At 48.5% G+C, this 19,498-nt stretch overlaps 1 protein-coding gene across 1 annotated transcript; it reads left to right on the forward strand.

Moving 5' to 3' along the window:
- Positions 1-5,333: 5,333 nt before the first annotated feature.
- On the forward strand, positions 5,334-17,582 carry LOC131281837 (zinc finger protein 235-like). Its single transcript, XM_058311193.1, has 5 exons — positions 5,334-5,525; positions 13,078-13,360; positions 14,279-14,766; positions 15,126-15,291; positions 17,296-17,582. The coding sequence occupies exons 1-5, from the start codon at positions 5,334-5,336 to the stop codon at positions 17,580-17,582; spliced, it is 1,416 nt and encodes a 471-aa protein (XP_058167176.1).
- The last annotated feature ends 1,916 nt before the right edge of the window (positions 17,583-19,498 follow it).

Here is a 19,498-nt window from a genome sequence, read left to right on the forward strand (position 1 = left end):
GCGAAACATCACCCGTCTTGTCGTCCGCCGGCTCGAACGCCCCAAACGCGCGGGTCCTGCGGTCGCGGTCGGACAGACGGACACGAAGCCCGGGCTTCTGGTGGCATCGACATGGCACGAAGATGTTTATTATAATAAAACATTAGGCGCAAGGCACGACGATGCGACGCGCGGCCATTTAATCGGAATCAATTTTATGTAAATGATTGGTTCGTCCGGACGAAGGTGCGGCGTGGGGAGGGGGGGGGGGGGGGGGGAAGGATGTGCGTCTGGCTCGGAAGGGGAGAAGACAAAGATTGAGCTTTAGCTACTGTTTAGAGCCGGTTGATTGGAAGGCTGGGATGGACGGATAGGATACGTGTTACGTTTGCAGACGAAGCTGAATTGGAAATAGTCCTCCAAAAAGATTTTAATTTAATGTTTCCGAACCCAACACGTTGGTGTAAAATAAAAGTTAAGATTTGTGATTTATATCTTACGCAATGTTGGGTGTTCAATGGGAAATAAGACAACATTGGCAAATAACAAAGGTGTGCCCATTTTGTGGACCGATTCGCATCGAACAAAAACCTTTGCGTGCATCAAACCATCCTTCCTGGTGCGCTTGGTGCGCTGTCGAAAAAGCTTTATTCGCCCGGCGCGAGGGATACGAATTTCGCTTCGTATGTGTTCGCCCGATCCATTTAGACAATGTATGTGCATAAATTTACCATACATTAATGTTGTACAAACTGATTTGATGAATTTCTCAGCGCACCCGAGCGGGAAAGTGCTCCCGGGCTCTGAATTCGGTCAAAAGCGTCCTCGGATCACTCTTCCCCCTTTTTCCCTCCCTCCCGAACTGGAGGTAGGATACTAATAGAGCTAGAAAGAGTCTCTCGGGGACTGATCGCGCCGTCGAAAAATAGACACTGTTGGGCTACTGAAGCTTGCCGAATCGAAGACCGCCCTCCTGGATCTTTTTCGTTCAGGGACGGGAGGCACATCATCGAAAGGCACTCCAAATGTTCCATTAGTGAGGTGAGCGCCGCCCGCAAACGGGGTGGGTACGGCTTTCCCATCGGATCGGAGCAGGCGCTAGGCCAACTATAACATTAATTTTAAATAGATTGAAAAAGATTTATGTCTACCAGATCGTTATCTTCGCTGGACACTGGCACACCGGTGATGGGAGTGTGGCCGTACGTGTGTGTGAGGGGGAGGGAGAGTAAAACATTGTCTCTAACGATGGTGCCGATGATCAGGAGATTTCGTTTAGTGCGCGATGCGCTACTGGTGGCGTGGTCTACTGGCGGCTGTCTAAGACCGAGCCGTCGTACCGGGGAACTATCGGGAGCGAGCGGGTTAGGCACGTGAGGTATAGTAAACATGTCCATCTAATAACCCCATCTACCCCCCCACCATACCAGGGTTCGTTCGAAACGCGTTTGATCTGGGCCTCCGGCGTGGGTAAATCGCATCGACCGCTGCTTGATTAAGAGAACTGAAGAGACGGAGACTAGAACAATACAGGAGGAGAAGCGTAAAGACGGACTTGGAAACAGGACCGGACGAAAGATCCAAAATCACTCCGGTCTGCGCGCGGGAGAAAAGTTGTTTATCATCGCGGATTATGGAATTAATTTCCAGCAACATTTTCAGTTCATTCGCTCGTTGTTCGATCCAGGGGGGGGAAACCGTTCCACCCATGGCGCCTTAGGTTTTTCAGCGCAAGAACGGGGAGGGGGGAACGACGAGAACGGTGTGCTTATAATCGGTCAAGTACGAAGGCTTCACGACCCATCCGGTCCATACGTATGTCAATCATTGATTGTGTGTGAATCACGAGATGCAGTTTTCCCGATCGACTTGGTTGGCTCGGGGAGACACAAATCCCTTCGGTCGGGGCTGCTGGCGGCGGAGGTTGATCGAATTGAATGAATTTTGAATAAATAATAAACATCCGGTGTGCGGATGGGGAGGGGGAAAAAAAAGGAAGCACCCGTTCTCGCGAGTCCCCGTCAGCTTTGGCGAATCAAGGGAAAACCGTCGCAAAATGCGGATAATGGAAGAAGCGGCTCGAACGATGCAAGGCCAGCATGCATGCAGTTCGCCTGCAATCCGTTGAGCCACTGGACGAGTGGAGTTGCAGAGTGAATGAAATTATTGTCTTAAGGGGAATGGAAAGTGGGGGAATCGTTTTGCGTTTAAACGTTTTGCATCGCCGTTTGCTACCGGGAAAGCATGACGTATGGAATTGACAACCTTTTTAATATTTCGAATGTATTTTATTGCCTTTAATTTCTTCGAACCTCGTGCTTGCGTGTTGAGTGGGAGGAGATGCAGAGTTTCCCAAGCCGTTCCGTGGGTTTTTTTCTGCCGGCGCCGAGAGGACTGCAGTTCTCTGTGAGGGGGAAGGGCAAGAGAAGCACGGAAGGGACAGGATGGACAGGTTGAAGTCGTGCAAGGGATTTTTCAGCCGCACCGCCTCGCTTATGCTAGAGGAATGGAGCATAAAAAACTTCGACGGAAGCAATCGCTGCGGTGCTCTCTTTCACGCTCGGTGTGAAGTCGTCGGGAGCGTCGGTACGTCGAAGTGTCATGTTTTCCGTCAAGCACTCGTGCCTTCGTGATAGGGAGTGATATGTGCGGCTCCGGTTCACTTGCAACTGTCAGGTTTGGGGCTCCCCGTCCGTCTGGGGGGGAGCCTTGGCGAAATCACGGGTTCGAAGTTTAAAGAGTCGATTACGGCAAAAACAAACAGATCTGCTCGTGGTGGTTGTGGCATCACCGAACTCCACCAACCAAAGCGAAGGACGGACGGATGGATGGATGGATGGATGGATGAATCATTGTTTTTTCGTTTGTGATGTCTTTTGCGCGGAAATCAAGGTTGGTGTCGACAAGGGGAAGGAAGCGCGCGCGGACCCGGCGCAGTGTTTGACAGCCGGGTGAAGGATGAAAACGTTCCCAGTTTTGACAGCAATTCACTGACACCTCGTGATGGAACCTTGCTTGGGCTTGCCCCCGCGATCATCCGTCGTCGTCAGTATTTAGCAGCAGCAGCATCCCGGGGCGTACAATTGAGCCTGAATTGAGTGATAAAAGTCAAACGGTCGCAATTGTTCGGAGCGGCGGTTGAATGATGCCTTGGCCTCGGCCGAGGTCGGATTGAATAATGGTCGGCACTTGTCGTGAGGGAAGAGTTTGCATATCGGCTGGGATGTTCCTTGATTTACATAGTTCGCTTATGGTAATCGACGGTAAGGACGATGTAAATTTTCATTCTGTATAACAAAGTCGAGGGGTTGATATTTTATTCACTCCCATTAGTTGAAGGTGGTATTGTTGGAGTAAAATATTGTTTGCATTGTGTGAATCAAGTTATGTTTCTTTTCTACACTTTGATTAAGTAGCGCATACCTTATTGTTTTTCCAAAAGATCATGGCTGGGGATATTCTTCCAACGCATGATCAATTTCTAGTCTTAATTTTAAGATGTTCTGAAAGAACGAAATATTTTTAAAATGTAACCTATGATGTAAGGAATAATTATGCTTTAGAACATGAAATGAAAAAAGGATCAACCAGTTGGGAAAAAATGAGCCTAGGAGTGTATTTCTCATAGCCACCATTAAGTGTAACAACAGAAGCTGCTCGTTTTCCGTTCCTCCAGCATACCAATTTCTCAATAGTTACAGTTTTCGTATTAGGGCATAAGGGATATGCTCTGTTCCGTGCGCGCTCGATCGAGCGTGTATCGTAATGCGTTTCGGATCAATGAAATAGATCCATCCCACCAATTCCGGAATCGCGAACTCGACGGCGCTGATTTAACCAATCAGAGCCAGGCAGCGCGATCCAGCGAATGACCGCTCCCACTAGCCGAGTACGAGCGCGTTCACGAAGGCACGATCGAGACGCGATCGCGGTCGTTCAAGACGCCCGCACGTTCCTGGTGTGCGTGCTCAAGTCTCAAGACGGCCGGAGCTTTCGCGGCGAGCTTTCGAGGTTGCACAATGTTGTACATAAGAACGATCGAGCATGATGGTCTTATGTGTGTGTAGTGGAGCATAACTCCTTAAGCCGGTCGATCGTGCCGAGGCGACCGAGGGAGAAGCTGTACGGTGGTTGCCTGGTTATTTATTCCATTCCTCTTCAGCTGAGGGAGGAGACAGAAAAGGCAGCGCAAAGAAGAGGAGACGATACCAGCAGTATACAAGGCGGTTGCGCGAAGGCAACGAAGCTCTTACAAAGAAAGCTAAGAAGTCAACGTACGTTGTTGTGGTTTCTCTTTTGTTGCTCTCCCGGGCCTGTTGCCCGATCCCGTGGTGAGCAAGGAAGTTCAGGAAGAACGGCGTGGAATGAAGCAACCGCCAACAGGCACCTTACCCGATTCCGATTGCGCGCTACCGCGTGTCCGGCGCGTTCGGTTGCGGCAGGTTACGATCGCAGCAGGTTTTGGACTCTGTGCATGCGGGAGCTTCGGGGCCGCGAGCCCTTTTGCGCATGTGTGCGGCCGTGCTCTGCTACAGTTAAGGCGAGCTTTATGAGCCCGCAGGGCGATCTGGCGACTTCTTACCGAATGCAAGATCACGCGCACGAGCAGGATGGAGGATGATGACGGCTGGCGATGGAGCCGGTGTGTGTATCCGATGGAAAATACACAGCCCGCCGCGGACGGAAGGTCACGGGCAGATTGCGGCGATCTCCGGTGGCCAGTATTTGTGCAAACGTCGTCGAAGCGGGTCGATTCCGTTGCAGCATTTTTCGGCTCTCCGCGGGACTTGGACGGTTTTTTGTTTCGGGGTTCGTCGCTTATCGGCGAGAGTCTTTCGAGGACCGTTCTGAGGCGCGTTCTTGTTCGAAGTAAACAATTCAAGCAAACGTTTTGGCGTTGATCGCAGACTGAGGCCGTTGGCTAGAGGCTAGAGATCCCAGCTAGAGCCGGGTTAAACGATGGTGACTGATTCAGATTTCAAGAAGTGTTTTCGAGCCGTCGGTTTATGCAGTTTCCAATCCGTGGTGTGCTTCGGCCGCAATGCGTTAAGTAAAGAGGCGTAACAGTCGGTGGTGAAATGAGACCGTAAAAGTACCTGTAGTTAATAGTTGGATTGTTTCAAGAGTTTATGGTAGTGATCGAAGATCATCCGCTCGGTTTGTAACTATTGAGGGTTTCATTTGCCTTAAGTGAGTTTCGTTGTGTTTCGTTCGTTCGATCGCGAGTTAAATATTCACCCCAAAAGTGATTTCGACTGTAACAGTGATTTCTCTTGTTTCGCTCGGTTAAAAAAACGTGGCAAGTGGCAAGTTAAAGAGACATTTCAACATAACGAATCAAAAACAGCTGAACGATGGAGACGTGTGTGTTGATACCGCAGGAGTTTGCCCTCGCGGTGACGGGACTTGGTGCGCGAAACTCCCGAGAGCAGACCGCAACCGTGTGGTCCAACATGACCATCGCCCAGGGAACGCTCTGCTATCCTTTCCAAGGGACGGTGCGCATCGACACTTTGGACATTTTCTCCACCGTCGAGGAGGACGATGTAAGTAGCCAATTTTTCCTGAATTTCGATAACAAAACGATTCCATCGAACGTTCTAGACGGCGCGCACCTGTGTGTTGAATGAAAACTTTCAGTTAAAGTCCGTTAAAGTCCCTGTCAGGTGTTCGGAAGGGGAAACCGTTTAGGTCTCTTTGTTGTTAATGTCCCTTCGTCCTGCGTGCTCGATACACTTGTTGAGTAACGTGTGAGTCGAAGGAAAGTCACCGAGGTGTGAAAGAAAACGCAACCTCCCATGACCGTGAGAAAACGAGCGTCTTAAGAAAAACCATCAAGATGGGGGAATTGGTGAAAAAAAAGACGAGTTTCTCAGCGAACGTTCCCTAGGGTGGGGTGTTCTGTTGACGTGACCGTTACAGACCATAAGAATTCGGCTGAGGAGTAATAATTTTCAGCTTCTTACCGGAAAAGGGTGAGTCAATGTTTTCCGGATGAGGGTCGCCCCGTCTTCGGCAGGAACAAGGGATGGCTCCCTCTTTAATATTCGCCTTCCTCTACCCGCATGTTATCAAGATCTTCCCACGATAGGGGGAGTTCTGCTGGAAGATCACCAAGCAATTAAGCGGTGGTGTTTGAGTGATTCTTGCTTTTAATATTAGTAAAAAAAATTACCAGTGGTTTAAGAGTTACATTAGCAGTACAATAAGCAAAACATGCGTTTAAAAACAATAGTACAACAAAAGAATGCAGATACATTGGTTTGTATCGATGTTAACAGATTTCTTGCTAGCCATATCTACAAAGGTGGGATTTTCTGCTGCCTTAAATGGGAAAAGAAAACTACAAGGAAATGACAACGGACGCACAAATCAATTATAGATCTTATCGCGTATCAGATATGTGATTATGATATTTATCGAGTGGAGAGGAAAAACGAGAGGTTTGTTCCATACCATAATCAAGCAAGTTGCTTCACCTTGTTACTTTTATTTTCGTTGCATTCTCGTATACTGTTCGTGGCACTATCACAATTGAATCATAAGGAAAAAACTTGTACGGCTCCTCTTGTTGACGCGTTTTCCCTGATGTTGGAGTCGGGCAACCGGTTGGGAAGAAATGCGATGTGATGTTACATTTTTCCCACTTCGGAAAGCCGATCCATTTCTCTTTCTTTTCGCCGTTCGCCTCTATTACTATACAAGGGTGTACACTTGTTCCCTTGCCATTCGCGAGGAGAATTATGAGGCTCGGCAATTGAATAATAGAGAAAATTCCGTACACACAATCTTGAAATAGAAATGACTGCATCAATTATCTTCCCTTCGGACGGGACAAGTTCACGGGGCTGGTGTTCGCTCGCTCGCTCGGTGCCAACAACCTCTTCGCGATGTTATGTTGCCTTTGACTACCACATGCGCCGGCAATTTCCATAATCAATTCACGCTGATAAGCGGCCGTTGAACTGAGGTGGTCGCCGAGATGAGGTTGCTTGTTTCGGGTGCATTACTTTCACTGATCGATTGAATAAGGAGCCGGGATAAGCTGGGACAAGATTTTGCATAATTTATTTGTGAACACTCTTTATCGACACCATAAGACGGAGATCTGCGGGTCGGTTTGGCGACGTTGAAGAGGGAAGGTGAGGTGTAAGAAAAGTCACATAATTAAATACAATTAAGTCAGATTGCGTGGCAGAGCGTCAGTGAATGACCTAAGCTCGTGGCAGCGCACCGTTCGCAGACGGCGGGAAATTGTCTCACAAACTTGAACTTGAATCTTGCCCTCCGAGCTCGCGGTGAAATGATCTTTGTGACACGGGGCAGTGCGAAAAAGGCACAACGAGAAGGAGAGAACGAGGCCGATGTTGAATCGAGATTTAGATGGCGCCGATAATGACTCTAAAATGCAGACGGAGATGAAGAAAAGGCCGGTGATCGATCGGAAAAGCGGCAAACCGAATCTGACGAAACCGTAACAAAAGTATCCTCGAATGAAGGATCACATAAAAAGGATCGTTAAGGTGCAGGTGCAGCATCGGTTTCGATTGCGCTCCGCATTTCCTGCGAACGATCACTAATTGATGGCCTTTCGATGCGCTCACGAACGCCAGCCATTTGAGGGCCTTCGGTACGATGCATTCGAAGACGGAAGGCGTGTGAATTATTTGGGTCAAACCCGGGGCGGATAGGGATCAGCTTCGGAGTGGTGCTTTTATGGTTCGCCGTTGCCGTTTCGTGTGTCGTAAATTCCTCGGCAACAAGGACTGATTTGATGGGTTTTTTTTCGGTTTCCGATACATTAGACTTGGTCGGGCGACCAAAAAGCAGCGCCTTATGAATTCGATCGCGCGTTCGCTTGACTTTATTCCCACAGTCGAGTGCTAGGTACACGAGCACTTTTTGCGGCGACAACCTAATCAATGACAAGCCGACAACGCGACAACTGGGCGATATGCCTACACCTTGCTCTTGAGACGGCCACGATCGGTCGTTTGCAAGGAAAACCCACCTCGCGAAAACAGCGTTCTACGTTCCATTCTGGTGTCCAGCTTAGGTTGGCAAGTCTGCTATGTTCGTCTAAGTGCATGGACGCGACTTGGCATGCAAAATACATTTGGCGAAGCGTGGACATGCAGCGAGTGTGGCTTCCATAATGGGACACGAGTAAGCCCCAGACAGCTGTAATGATAATAAATTTCCTTCTCCTCCCCCTTGCCCAAGTTGTTGTTCCTGCGTTCTTCTGAAGGAAGGGGGAAATGTGTCACCTTGAACAGCCTTCACATCGTTACAATGTTTAGCAATACTTTCCTCGATCACCCAAGACGAAATCCATCATGTGTGTCCAGCCAGAGGAAGTGTGAGCGTTTTAATCAAAACATAGAAAAGAAGACAATAGGGAGAAGCTGTTCTTCATAGCTTCAAATTAGAAAGTACCATCACTAGGTCCCTCGGGTTTTAGTTGATTGATTTTTTATCATCCCTTCGAGAGTATTTCTTGCACTTTCTCATAGCTTCTGTGCAGGTAGGAAAGAAATACCGCTTCGCATTCCATCATAACCTCTTCATCCATCATCGATCATGGAGACATAGACTATGACGGACTGAGAAGGGGCAAGGCGAAAGTCTCAACCTCACTTTTTGGATCATGTTTCAGAAATTGAATCCTTTTTCCATTACCCTTGGACTGCGTTAATCCCTTGACCCTCCGTCGTTCGCTCGCCATCGATGATATTGATACTGAGTTGTCTTTTCTAACTGAGCTTGTGGTCAGGTGCCTTACTGATACCCTTTTGGCATGGTCCATAAATTGTACTCTTAAGATCCATGTCCTGAGAACCCAAACCAGTCGCAAAGGTGAAGCAGAGAGCGTGAGAACGTTCTCGTTCGTGTATCGATCCTCGGGCATCTGCCAGCTGTCACCGAGGATAAGAAGGGTGTAGGGAGATGGTGGAAAATCAAGGGCAACAGGAGTTGCACGTCAAACTGTTCCCGTCGTATCATAATCGGTGTCATCCGGTTGCAGTTGCAGTCGCGACGACAAAGCCGGCGTAACGGGTCGACCGAAGACGCTGTTTAATACGGTTCTTCCATTTCCATTCATTCGAACTGCGGACAGTTATCGTTATTGAATTGGCAGCCGGCCCGCACGCACACAAATACACTCGGGATCTTTATGATAATTGTGCAAATAAAGATTCCACTTTAAGGCCAGCAGCTCGAGGTGGGCCGGTTCCACTCCACGCCGGGATGTAAATGAGTCGCGTGAATCACAAAGAATGACCCGCGGATCGTGGATTGAGTTGTCGAACAGCGGGACTTTCTCCGGGTCCTGCAGAGACCCGGTCTCGGAAGCGAACATGTAGCGAGTTTTGTAATTAAACAATTACTTAATTATGCATAATACTGCCATTCGTAAGCTCCGGTTTCCACGGAATACGCCAGGACACGGTAACAATATCGTACATCGAAACAAACTTGCCGCTTCGCTCCCGGAATGTTCGTAGACACTCCTCCCCGGTAGCTCTCGGTGGTCCAATGTGTTGTCGCCTGAATGTCTTCGGGTCGTCGATCTTCCGTGGCATGGGAGCCACCGTTCGAACAACTCAATCGCTAATAAAGACATCAGCCCAGTGATCGAACGAGTCGTCGAAGCTTCTGTTCGAAGGCGCTCTAACAACGCTTTAATTGAGACTTCTTCCTCTCACTTCTTTGGTCCGAAGCTCCGAAGCTTCCGAATTGACTCCTAACGCTGCTTTGACTGCTCACGCCGGGAACCGTGACATTCAGATTCAATTTCAGTTGTTCTGTAGCGAGCTGTGGCCTGGATGATCCCGAGATAAAAGGTCCGACCGTTCATTTGCATAAAACAGTCAAGAGTCCGTTTCGATGTTCCCGGTGCATGGACCAATTTCACGACGAAAGGCCGGCGAGCCTTTACTCTTATCGCCTCGGTATGGAGAGCGCTACAAGACTCCTCCAGAAGTTGCTGGTCCTGTGGAATTAATTAAAACCGAATCTATTCCAAGCGAGACGAGGAGACCTATGGGTTTGTTGAAACGCGTTGTTCGCGATCGGCGCGGAAAGATTCACGAAGGTCACGGAATCCCCGTTCGAGTCTGGGGTCTCAAGTGAGGAAGCTCTAAATTAGAGTCATTTGTCGGATCGGAAGCTTGTTGTGCGCTGCTCGCCGTGGTCACGTGTAGGCTTGCGATCGTTTTAGAGCTAATAAATATTAATTTGGAAGATAAATTGATCACGACTTCGGCCGGTGGTCGACGGACTGGACTAAAACCGAAAGCTCATCTCCTCTAATCAGCCCGCACGGATGTCGGAACGTTGGCCGGAAGAGCTTGGACCGGAGAGAATATCCAGTAATGTTCTTGGTGGCGTTCATTACCGAAAATGAGTCAGGGCTTTTGTTGTCGAGTTATGAATCGTTTGTTCTCGAAGAAATCGGTAATTCTCAGGGTAAAGAAGCCGACAAGAGCGTATACTTCCTCCGTCCGACTTTTGCATTATGAAGGCGAAGACGCGTGCCACGAGCCTCGTTCTAAGCAAATAATCACAGAAACCATTCGACGAGCGTGCGGTTAGAGATGGAAATTCGAGAATCGTGATCATGTGGCGTTTGTACGGAAGGGCAATTTCCTTTCTTCCACTTTTCCCATTCTAATTTTCATTCATGTTTGGTACAAGTAGGAGTTTGTGGAGAGAACACGTTTGATTTCTTCAACTGATTGGCGTATTGGAGATAGCAAAAAAACGAAAAAAAATTGAGAACAGTCTCAATGTGAGTGAGGAACTCTTCTTCTTGTCCGTTTCTAGCATCCGAAACAGTAGTTACCCTTCCGAAGGCAGCTAGAATCTAATTGCGATCGCAGCATGGTTCCACCCGAATGTTTCTTGCCCAAGTTTTGATGCGATCAGATTTTTTAGAGGAACGTCTCCCATGGCTAGGGAACAAATTGAATTTTATGTGCGTTTGAAGTCTATTCCCTGCTGACCCCGGGATACTCGAAAAAAAACGCCCCGTGGAAAGCCGAAACCATCGGTCAATTGGCCGCTTCGACGTCCGGAGAGCTATCGACGATCGGGACCGTGCTTTATTGGAGTCATTGTTATGGCAATCCGTTATTTTAACTATCCAAAGTCGATGGCCCGATGGATCTCTCCCTCAAAATATCCAATTTAACGATGATCGTTCACCCAGGATGCTATCGATCTTTATGGTTATTCTGGATAATCGGAAGGATCACAGATCAGCAGCAGTGGAGTAGTTCGTTTCGGAAATTAATAGGGGCTTGCCTCTTCGCTTCTCGTTCCCCAAAAAATCTGATAATAAACGAATAAATCAATAAACCAGCAGCCAGTCCGTCAGAGCGCAATGGCCGGTGCGCAGGAAGCGAAACAAGTTTCTAGCCTTCGTCCACTTTGCGTCGAGAGAAGGCGCCTTCCTGAGTCGTGTGGAAGAGTCGTGGGCTTCACGGAGCATCGCCGTTCATAAATCTGCTCCGATAATTGTGCATAAATTGTCAAACAAATTGTGTGGCTGGCGTTGAAAACATCGCGATTTGTGGTCGTTGAGACTGTTCTAGGATAAATCACTGTTGGCTTGGAATGTAGACGAGTGGGCGTTAGTCCGATTCCAGTTTGAAAAGAGTGTGGTCGAAGTGATCATCATTTCAAGACGATGAAAAATGAAGGCATACAATCTCCACGTTGAATCATTTTCAACACAATTGTGGCTAAAGGAGAAGTGTGTCCTCGAATTCTCAACCGGAAATATCTTTAGGAGAATGTGTTTTAAATTCATTCGTACATCTGAGATATTTGATCCCGTTACATATTTACTAGAACCGTTGAACGATTCTGAGAAACAATGACCACTGTGAAATTTCTTGTCCCGAGGCGTCGTAAGGATCAAAAGGCCTCTCCTTACCCAGCCCTCTAAGAAGCAACGAAAAGACCGACAATCTTTTGCGACACAGGTATTGGAAAAATGATGGAATTCACTCAAGGACTCGTAAAAGACACAAAAAAGATCATCCAAAATTTGACCATCGGCTAAACGACTGATCGTGCGAAAGGCATTTCGTCTTTTCGGCCAAAGTTTGTTGACTTCCAAAGAATCGGTAATGTCTCTGCATGGCCCGGAATACCTTTCGAGGGCTACATGATGCGCCGCGGGGACGATGGCCGTGGACAAAAGAGAGAAATTGCAAATTATGCCCATCAATTTTGTATCGTTTTCGATCGCTCGATTCCTTCTCTCTACACCGAGGTTGGTGCGACACCAAGTAGCAAGAAACGGATATTTATTTTATCTCCTTATATATATTCATAAACGGTTTGGCGATCTTTGGCCGGGCAGTAATGGCGATGGGAACGATCGGGAGAACGGATAGGAGCAGATCGACATATATTATCCAACATTTGTAATTTCGATCTGTATCGATCGGATCTTGAATGACTGGTGGTGTGTTTTTCTCCGTTCACTTTATGCTCGCTTCACTTTGATATGCATCGCCGAAAGAAGACAGACGAAAAGGGAGCTTTTACAGGAATCACCGGATGTTTACACTCGTTAAGCATTTCTTTTCCACCGCCACTTGACTTAATATAAACACAGGGTTTTGGGGAGGAAAAGTGACACTTCCTTGACACGAAGCAAACGCCTTCTCTAGCGATTGGTCCATATCTCGTGGGCTCGTGGGTTGGGGTTTCACCCTCAACTGGGCACGATTTGTTCAGGTGTCGGTGGTTACATGGTTGGGTAATTTTTCATAAATCACCAATAGGGGAGAATGGTAGTTCACCAGAGCGCAGCGAAGCGGAACAACTGTCCGAGGGGAGGGCGTAAAGCCCATAAAAGGGTCATTAATGAGGGTATCAAGTAATGGAGGCATAAATAGCTGTCACTGGAACTGCGTGTTGTCATTACACATGTTAAGTGGAGTAAACAAGGGGTTTCCCTTTGAGAAAGCGCAGATTTAACGACAGGAAAACGGAATTTTCACGCCTTTTCACCGAACAGGGGGAGTTTGTCGAACAAAGTCTAATACCTTTTCCTTCTCTCTCTCTTTGCTTCTTTGACAGATTCGGCACCGTTTCGGATTGTACGATGAAATAACGTCCGTCAATGGACGAACGGTACGACACTGCAACTGGATCCGGTTCCTGCGGGTGTCGGAAACGTACGGGCCGCAGGTGAACGTGGTCTGCGCGAAGGTGAAAGGTGAACCGATCTACGAGATCGTGAAGCCGATCCCGTCGCACCAGGAGCTGGTCGTCTACTACCTGCCCGAGGGTCCGGAGGAGCTCTTCTTCATGCGAATGCGTAATCAGCTGTATCGGCAGACGATGGACTCGATCCTGGAAGGTAGGCAGCGCTTGGAGGGTGTTCTCTCCGCTCCTTTTACGGAGGAGGACTGCTACAATTTCGCTGGAGTCGGGAAAAACAAAGGCTCCGTGTGCGATTTTCGCTATCTTCATCTCTTGCCCATCTGCGATAGCATTCATTTCACCCATCACACACACACACACGCGTGCGGGGACACGTTACAAGGGAGCGAATTTTCGTAATAAATAAAATGGCGATTTTATCAATAGAGGCCGCTTCGTTGGTGGAGTAGAGATCGCGGCTCAAGAGTCTACGGTTCGCACAAAGCTCGCTTAAATTAATACACACAAATGAGTTTTGTGTTTCTTAACAAGAAAATAATTGAAATAATTCGGTAGATCCCGCCGTCCAGATAGTTGTGCTGTTGGAAAGTCGGAATTCCTACCTTCGGAAGTTCAGCTCCAGGATCGCCTTGGATTCCATCGTTTGGAGCAGTTGCTTGAGGGGTGCAGCTCCAGCTGCATTCGCTTCTGGTGCTCTGGTGTTAGCTCGAAACCATTTATAAAGCACACGATTCCTGGGTGCACTTTTCCTTCCGAGAGCGAAGGTAATTAAACCCGAAACTGATTTCCATAACACTTCGCGTTCGCGCAGACGGCGGGAATTAATTTGCTGTCACCGGAGTTGCGCTCGGGAAGCTTACCGGTTGCGCTGGAGCCCCCGAGATTGGGTGTGCGAAATGATAAAACTTCCGAGCGCGCAATTAATGAAGCGGTGTTAAATTAATGGTCTAGATTAGTGCTAATGATCGGCGATTAATAAGTGAGGCGTTAAGTGTAGCAGTTCTCCCAGAGTGTCATGAACAAATCCGCATGTTGCGATCGACGTAGCGTGTGCGATCATTTATCCCGTAGAGTCCTTCCATTCTAACAACGACGCTCTGCTGTCTTTCTCTAGATTCCCCACTGGATCTTTCGACGTCGCTCCTGTCGAGGGTCATGCTACCGATCTCACCTCCGTCCGGCGCCGAAGACGAGCACAAGTCGGTGTCGGGAGACGACTCGTCGATCTCGATCTCATCCGGAGCCAGCACCGGCGATCGCTGTGACGGAGCGCTGGACCTAGAGCTGGCCTCGATCGGTACCGGCGCGTCCCGAGCCTCGCCCAAGGCCCGTCCCGCCCCCCGCTCCGAGCGAGCGATGCTGCCGTGCGAGGTCTGCGGCAAGGCCTTCGATCGTCCTAGTCTGCTGAAGCGACACATGCGCACGCACACCGGAGAAAAGCCGCACGTCTGTGGCGTCTGCGGCAAGGGCTTCAGCACGTCCAGCTCGCTCAATACCCACGTCCGGATACACTCGGGCGAGAAGCCGCACCAGTGTCAGGTGTGCGGCAAGCGGTTCACGGCCAGCTCCAACCTCTACTACCATCGCATGACGCACATCAAGGTATGGAATCCCATCGATCACCAAATCAGCGGCATTCAAATCCTCCCGAGTAGGTCCCGGGAGCGGACCATTGAATCTCGCTCGCTCAATCTATGGTCCATCAATCAACGTCAGGTTTAATGTTGTCACTGTCTTCGAACCGTGAGCATTAAATTGAGCTGTCCCACGAAAGCGACCGCTTCGATGGCCAACTCGGGCACATCGGCGTGGGCGGCAGCTCGGATAGTGGTGATTTATTTCTTGCCCTGCTCCGAGATGGCATGACATTTAGCTTCTTAATTTTCGTTTGATCTCATGCGCGTTACTTATCTATTTCTGAACTCTCGTTTCTTTTCTCTTTCGCCGCCGTCCCGTTGCAGGACAAACCGCATAAGTGCAGTCTCTGCTCCAAGTCCTTCCCGACGCCTGGTGATCTCAAGTCGCACATGTACGTCCACAACGGGTCCTGGCCCTTCAAGTGTCACATCTGCTCCCGCGGCTTCTCGAAGCAGACGAACCTGAAGAACCACCTCTTCCTGCACACAGGTAAGCCATGTCGTCCTTTTCGTCCGCTACTGATAGCATGATAGGTGGAAGTTGTTAGGATCACCTGTTCCACGTCGTTAGGAGGTCTCCTGTTGCAACCTGTTGCGTCACGCAAGCCACTCACGCAAGCATTTGGTACCCGAGGATTCGGGTTGTTCCTGTCCCAGGGTTTTACGTCGGCAGCCCTCGAGGCTAACACGCACTCCGACTCCGAATCCTGTCAGGGGTTGAAGCCCTTCGCTTCGCTCTCGGCGATCGGAAGAGATAAACCACTTGAAATATCGATCGAACCCTATGTCAAGTATGTTCCAAGGATTTCCTTTTAGCCTCCGTTTCCCTTTTGGGCCGACGGGGAAGAACGAGAGCAAAGGAGTTTCCGATGGGGTCTTTGACTATCGGGAAACATAATTTTAACGAACCACAAAAAATGACCGTTGGTGGTGGAGGAAAAACAAGATAACGAGGGCTAAAAAAAAAAAGCACCGACAGACTACGGAACAAAATGGAATGGAAGAAATGGATCCGGCCCGGGAGAATGGAAAGTAAACGATTCTCAGCGATCATGACGGGCTGGAAAGAAATTTGAGCTTCTTATATTTTTTATAGATACAGATAATCGCTTGTAGCTGAAAACGAGTGGATCTATCGAAGAACATCTCAATCAATTGTGTTAGAGCTTAGGAAGTGAAGAGGCAGCTGAAAGAAGTTTGAAAATCATCGCGATTAATAAATGTCGATTTTTTGTTCCTATCTCCCGAGCGCGGTGTAAGGCACCTGTTTCTTGAGACGATTTTTTGTGGGTTCTACGTTTTATAGTTCCAACTTTTTGACTCCTTACCTTAGAAAAGCACATCACAGAATCTACCGATAGTAGTTTTTGTGCTATGTTTCGTTCATTCATGTGTGGATGAAAATTCACGCTAAATTGAAAGGGTTCGCCATGGCGGAAATTCCTGCTGGGTGGCCTTGGGCAATTGCTCCCGTCGGTGCGGCGCACAATGTTTGAGGTAAATCGTCTCAGGGTGCGTGCACGTGGTCAGCGATCATTAATAGAACCGAACACCGGCCGATGATGGGGCAGAATGCGATGCGTGCTGTTGATGATCGAAAAGATCGACGTTACGGTAGCGCGTCGATCAATTGCACCACGGGAGATTGCGTCAACGTGGGTGACGACCGCTGACGGCTAGTGAGCTTGAAGGTGTTGAGGGATCGCAGTTCGTGCTGTGATAGGTACGTGTTTCCATTCCCGCTGAGTTCAGTTGCAGGAAATTGATTAGATTTTCTTCTCAAAGGGTTTATCGAACATGATGGGTTTTAGAAACTCCGCCCGAATATTGGAGCCAATCTCTAGGCTAAGACTTCTGTTAAACTGTTTCGCTTAGAACATTTTCTTCTCGAAAGGACTTGCATGAACACTGCAAAAAAACGGAATTGGTGGCTATTCATGAGAACCACGTCACGAAATGAAACCTGTCATCGGCTACCGATTGACGGAAAGATTCTTCATCGTCATACATGAGGTCATTTTTCTCACCGGTCATCCATCATAGCGCAATAAATGCGACGATCGGAAGGGGATCATGTTCTAGTGCTTGTAAACATGAAGGCGAACCTTCCATATGTTTGTCTTTGCACTTGGACGGAGTGTTTCCTACCATCGCTACACCGTCCTTTTAGAGAACCATCGCGAATGAAGAGTTCTGGTTTTGATTTCTGTGTTCTCGTTGTTATGCTTGTCTTTGGGACGCCGCGACGCCTCGAGGCTTTGTGTGGATGATAATTTATTGTTTTTTGCTGCTTGAAGACGGCCTTATTGTTACCCCATCATATCGGTCATTCAAAGAGGGGGGAAAACCAATGCCAGTTGGCGGGGATATCTGGGTTATCGCACCGTCATATAGGAATTCCACGACAGTAGCTATTTTTCATCCTTCCCCGAGTAACGCTTCGATCTCGTTATTAAAGGTGTTTCCCTGCATTCTTCTGTATTCGTCTCCACAGGTGATAAACCGCACGTCTGCGAGATCTGCAACAAATCGTTCGCGCTGGCCTGCAACCTAAAGGCGCACATGAAGACGCACGAGGACACCGGTTCGAGCCACGAGGGAGAATCCAACCGCAGCACACACAGTCACAGTGAGGGTGAGGAGTCCAACTCGTCCCCTTCGTCCCTGCACGGAAGCGCCCCGAGCTCGTTCGAGAAGGCCGACGCCGAGCGGCTGACGAACTTTTCCAAGCACCTCCTGTTCTCCAGCTACACCAAACAGATGCTGTCCGGGGTCGGCTGATAAGGAGGGCTGCGAAAGATTTCCCAAATCCTTTCTCTCTGTTGATGTCCCGAGGGCGCACAGACACACTCCCACAGTTTTCGAACGCGCGCACCGAGGGAGGCAAGAGCATCGATGCAGGTACGCACGAACGCACTTTTCGTCTAGAAAATCCATCCACAATGCACCAGAGTTTTCAAACGCACTCCCAATCCCAAACGCAAAAGAGAGGATAACTTTGCAAAATATTAACGCCAACTGCAGCGGTTAGCTGAGGGTAGTCAGGGAAGAGTAGGGCAGGGAGGGAACGGGGAGGGAGGAAAAAACTTCCATGGAACGGGGGTGGTGGATGACCTTCGTGTTCTCCAAGATGCCAAACTCGCGTTCGATTCGCACCGGTGGCCAAAGACTAAAACTACTCGCAAAACATAAGCACATACACACACACACACACCTACAATCAGGCGGAATCTGGCCGGCTTCTGCACACTTCCTAGCGCGAAAGAAGAGAAAAGACGCACCAGTGCTGCACAAACATTTTGTAAATACCTGTTCCCGATGGTCTGAACTGAAAAAAGTATGAAATTGTACATAAACACGTAAAATTGTACAGTGAGAAAATATAACTACTTCATAAAACTTACCTACTACGAGTTATTATTATGAGCAACGAAGTGGTGAAAAATATCCGAAAAAGTTATCATCACAATGGTAAGTAATGTACAAGTTATTTGAAACAAGTTACAAATATGTTGAATGAACTTGAGGAATTCATAGGGTTTAGTATTTATCTACTCAATGATGGTGGAAAGGGATGGCGCTAAACAACGTCCTTCGTGGTTATCAATTTCAAAATGGCTTCCACATCTCCTTACAGCTAGAGTTTTGAAGGTGCGTTCATTTTAACGTTCTCCCTGGCGCCACTTACAGCTCACGGTGCGACGATTTGGATTGGTCAAGTGCTAAAATGAGTTATTGCTTTTGCGCCAATAAATCTGTCCAAAGAGGCTTGGTCAGTTTGCGGCCATCGTAACTCTTGCAAACCGTGACCGTTTCCTCTAAAGAAAGCCCTCTACGGAGGTTCGCTTTTTCTCCTCCCACCCGGGCATCTGTGGTAGGCTGGCTGGTGGTTTGTTAAAATTGCATAAATCATCCTTAAAATCAACCCGACGCACACGACCGCTTATTATCATCCGTTGCGCCCTCGTTAGGAAGGTTCCCACATACTCGCTTGGCTCCGCGTTGAAAGACGGATTATAAAAAAGTCTAGCCAAACATAGCCCGAGCAGGCCGAAGCCAGTTCGATAACCGAAGCAGGCCGAAGAACTTCCTGAAGCTCACGCAAATCGGCGCAAAGAGACCCCGGATCGAGGCTGGACGCGTTGGAGGCTAGCGCTTGGGGGAGGGCTGGAACATTACGCGCACCGATTGCGCGGGTTGACAAATTATTTCGTGTCAATTGCGTGTCGCGTTTCACGCTCGCGTCGTGTGGTGGCGTCGGGTGAATTACAACGTGTTTGTTTTCCCATGTTTTTCTTGCGATACGGGGCGTGATGGTGAATTCTAATTACGTTCTGTCTGTTCAGGTGTCCTCGGGAAACCCTTAAACACACACACACCGGAGAGCAAGTGAAGGTACATTACAAAGAGATTAATTTATGGAAAGTGCATGCTAATGGTACAACCGGAATTGGACGTCCGGACACGGTGAAGAGGTGTAAAATATATCGATCTACATATCTCGGTGTAATAGGACTTTCAACATTGACTATCGCAATGCATGGCGTGCTGGATCTGATCTCACATATCGCCCTAATTTGTAGTAATTTACTTTTGATTGGTTGGCAACAACGGGGGTTCATATTTCAACAAGCGCCTTGTGGGAATGTGTTACCTTCCGTCTAATTTTGTGAACGCAACATGCGATAGTTTTGCGT

Source organism: Anopheles ziemanni, chromosome 2, assembly GCF_943734765.1.
Source record: "Anopheles ziemanni chromosome 2, idAnoZiCoDA_A2_x.2, whole genome shotgun sequence".
NCBI lineage: Eukaryota > Metazoa > Arthropoda > Insecta > Diptera > Culicidae > Anopheles > Anopheles ziemanni.

Excerpts from the sequence above, each read along its gene's own strand:
- LOC131281837 (XM_058311193.1), top strand. The coding sequence starts at position 5,334 with ATGGAGACGTGTGTGTTGATACCGCAGGAGTTTGCCCTCGCGGTGACG. Across the intron at positions 5,526-13,077 it reads CCACCGTCGAGGAGGACGAT|ATTCGGCACCGTTTCGGATT; the intron begins GTAAGTAGCCAA and ends CTTCTTTGACAG. Across the intron at positions 13,361-14,278 it reads GATGGACTCGATCCTGGAAG|ATTCCCCACTGGATCTTTCG; the intron begins GTAGGCAGCGCT and ends GTCTTTCTCTAG.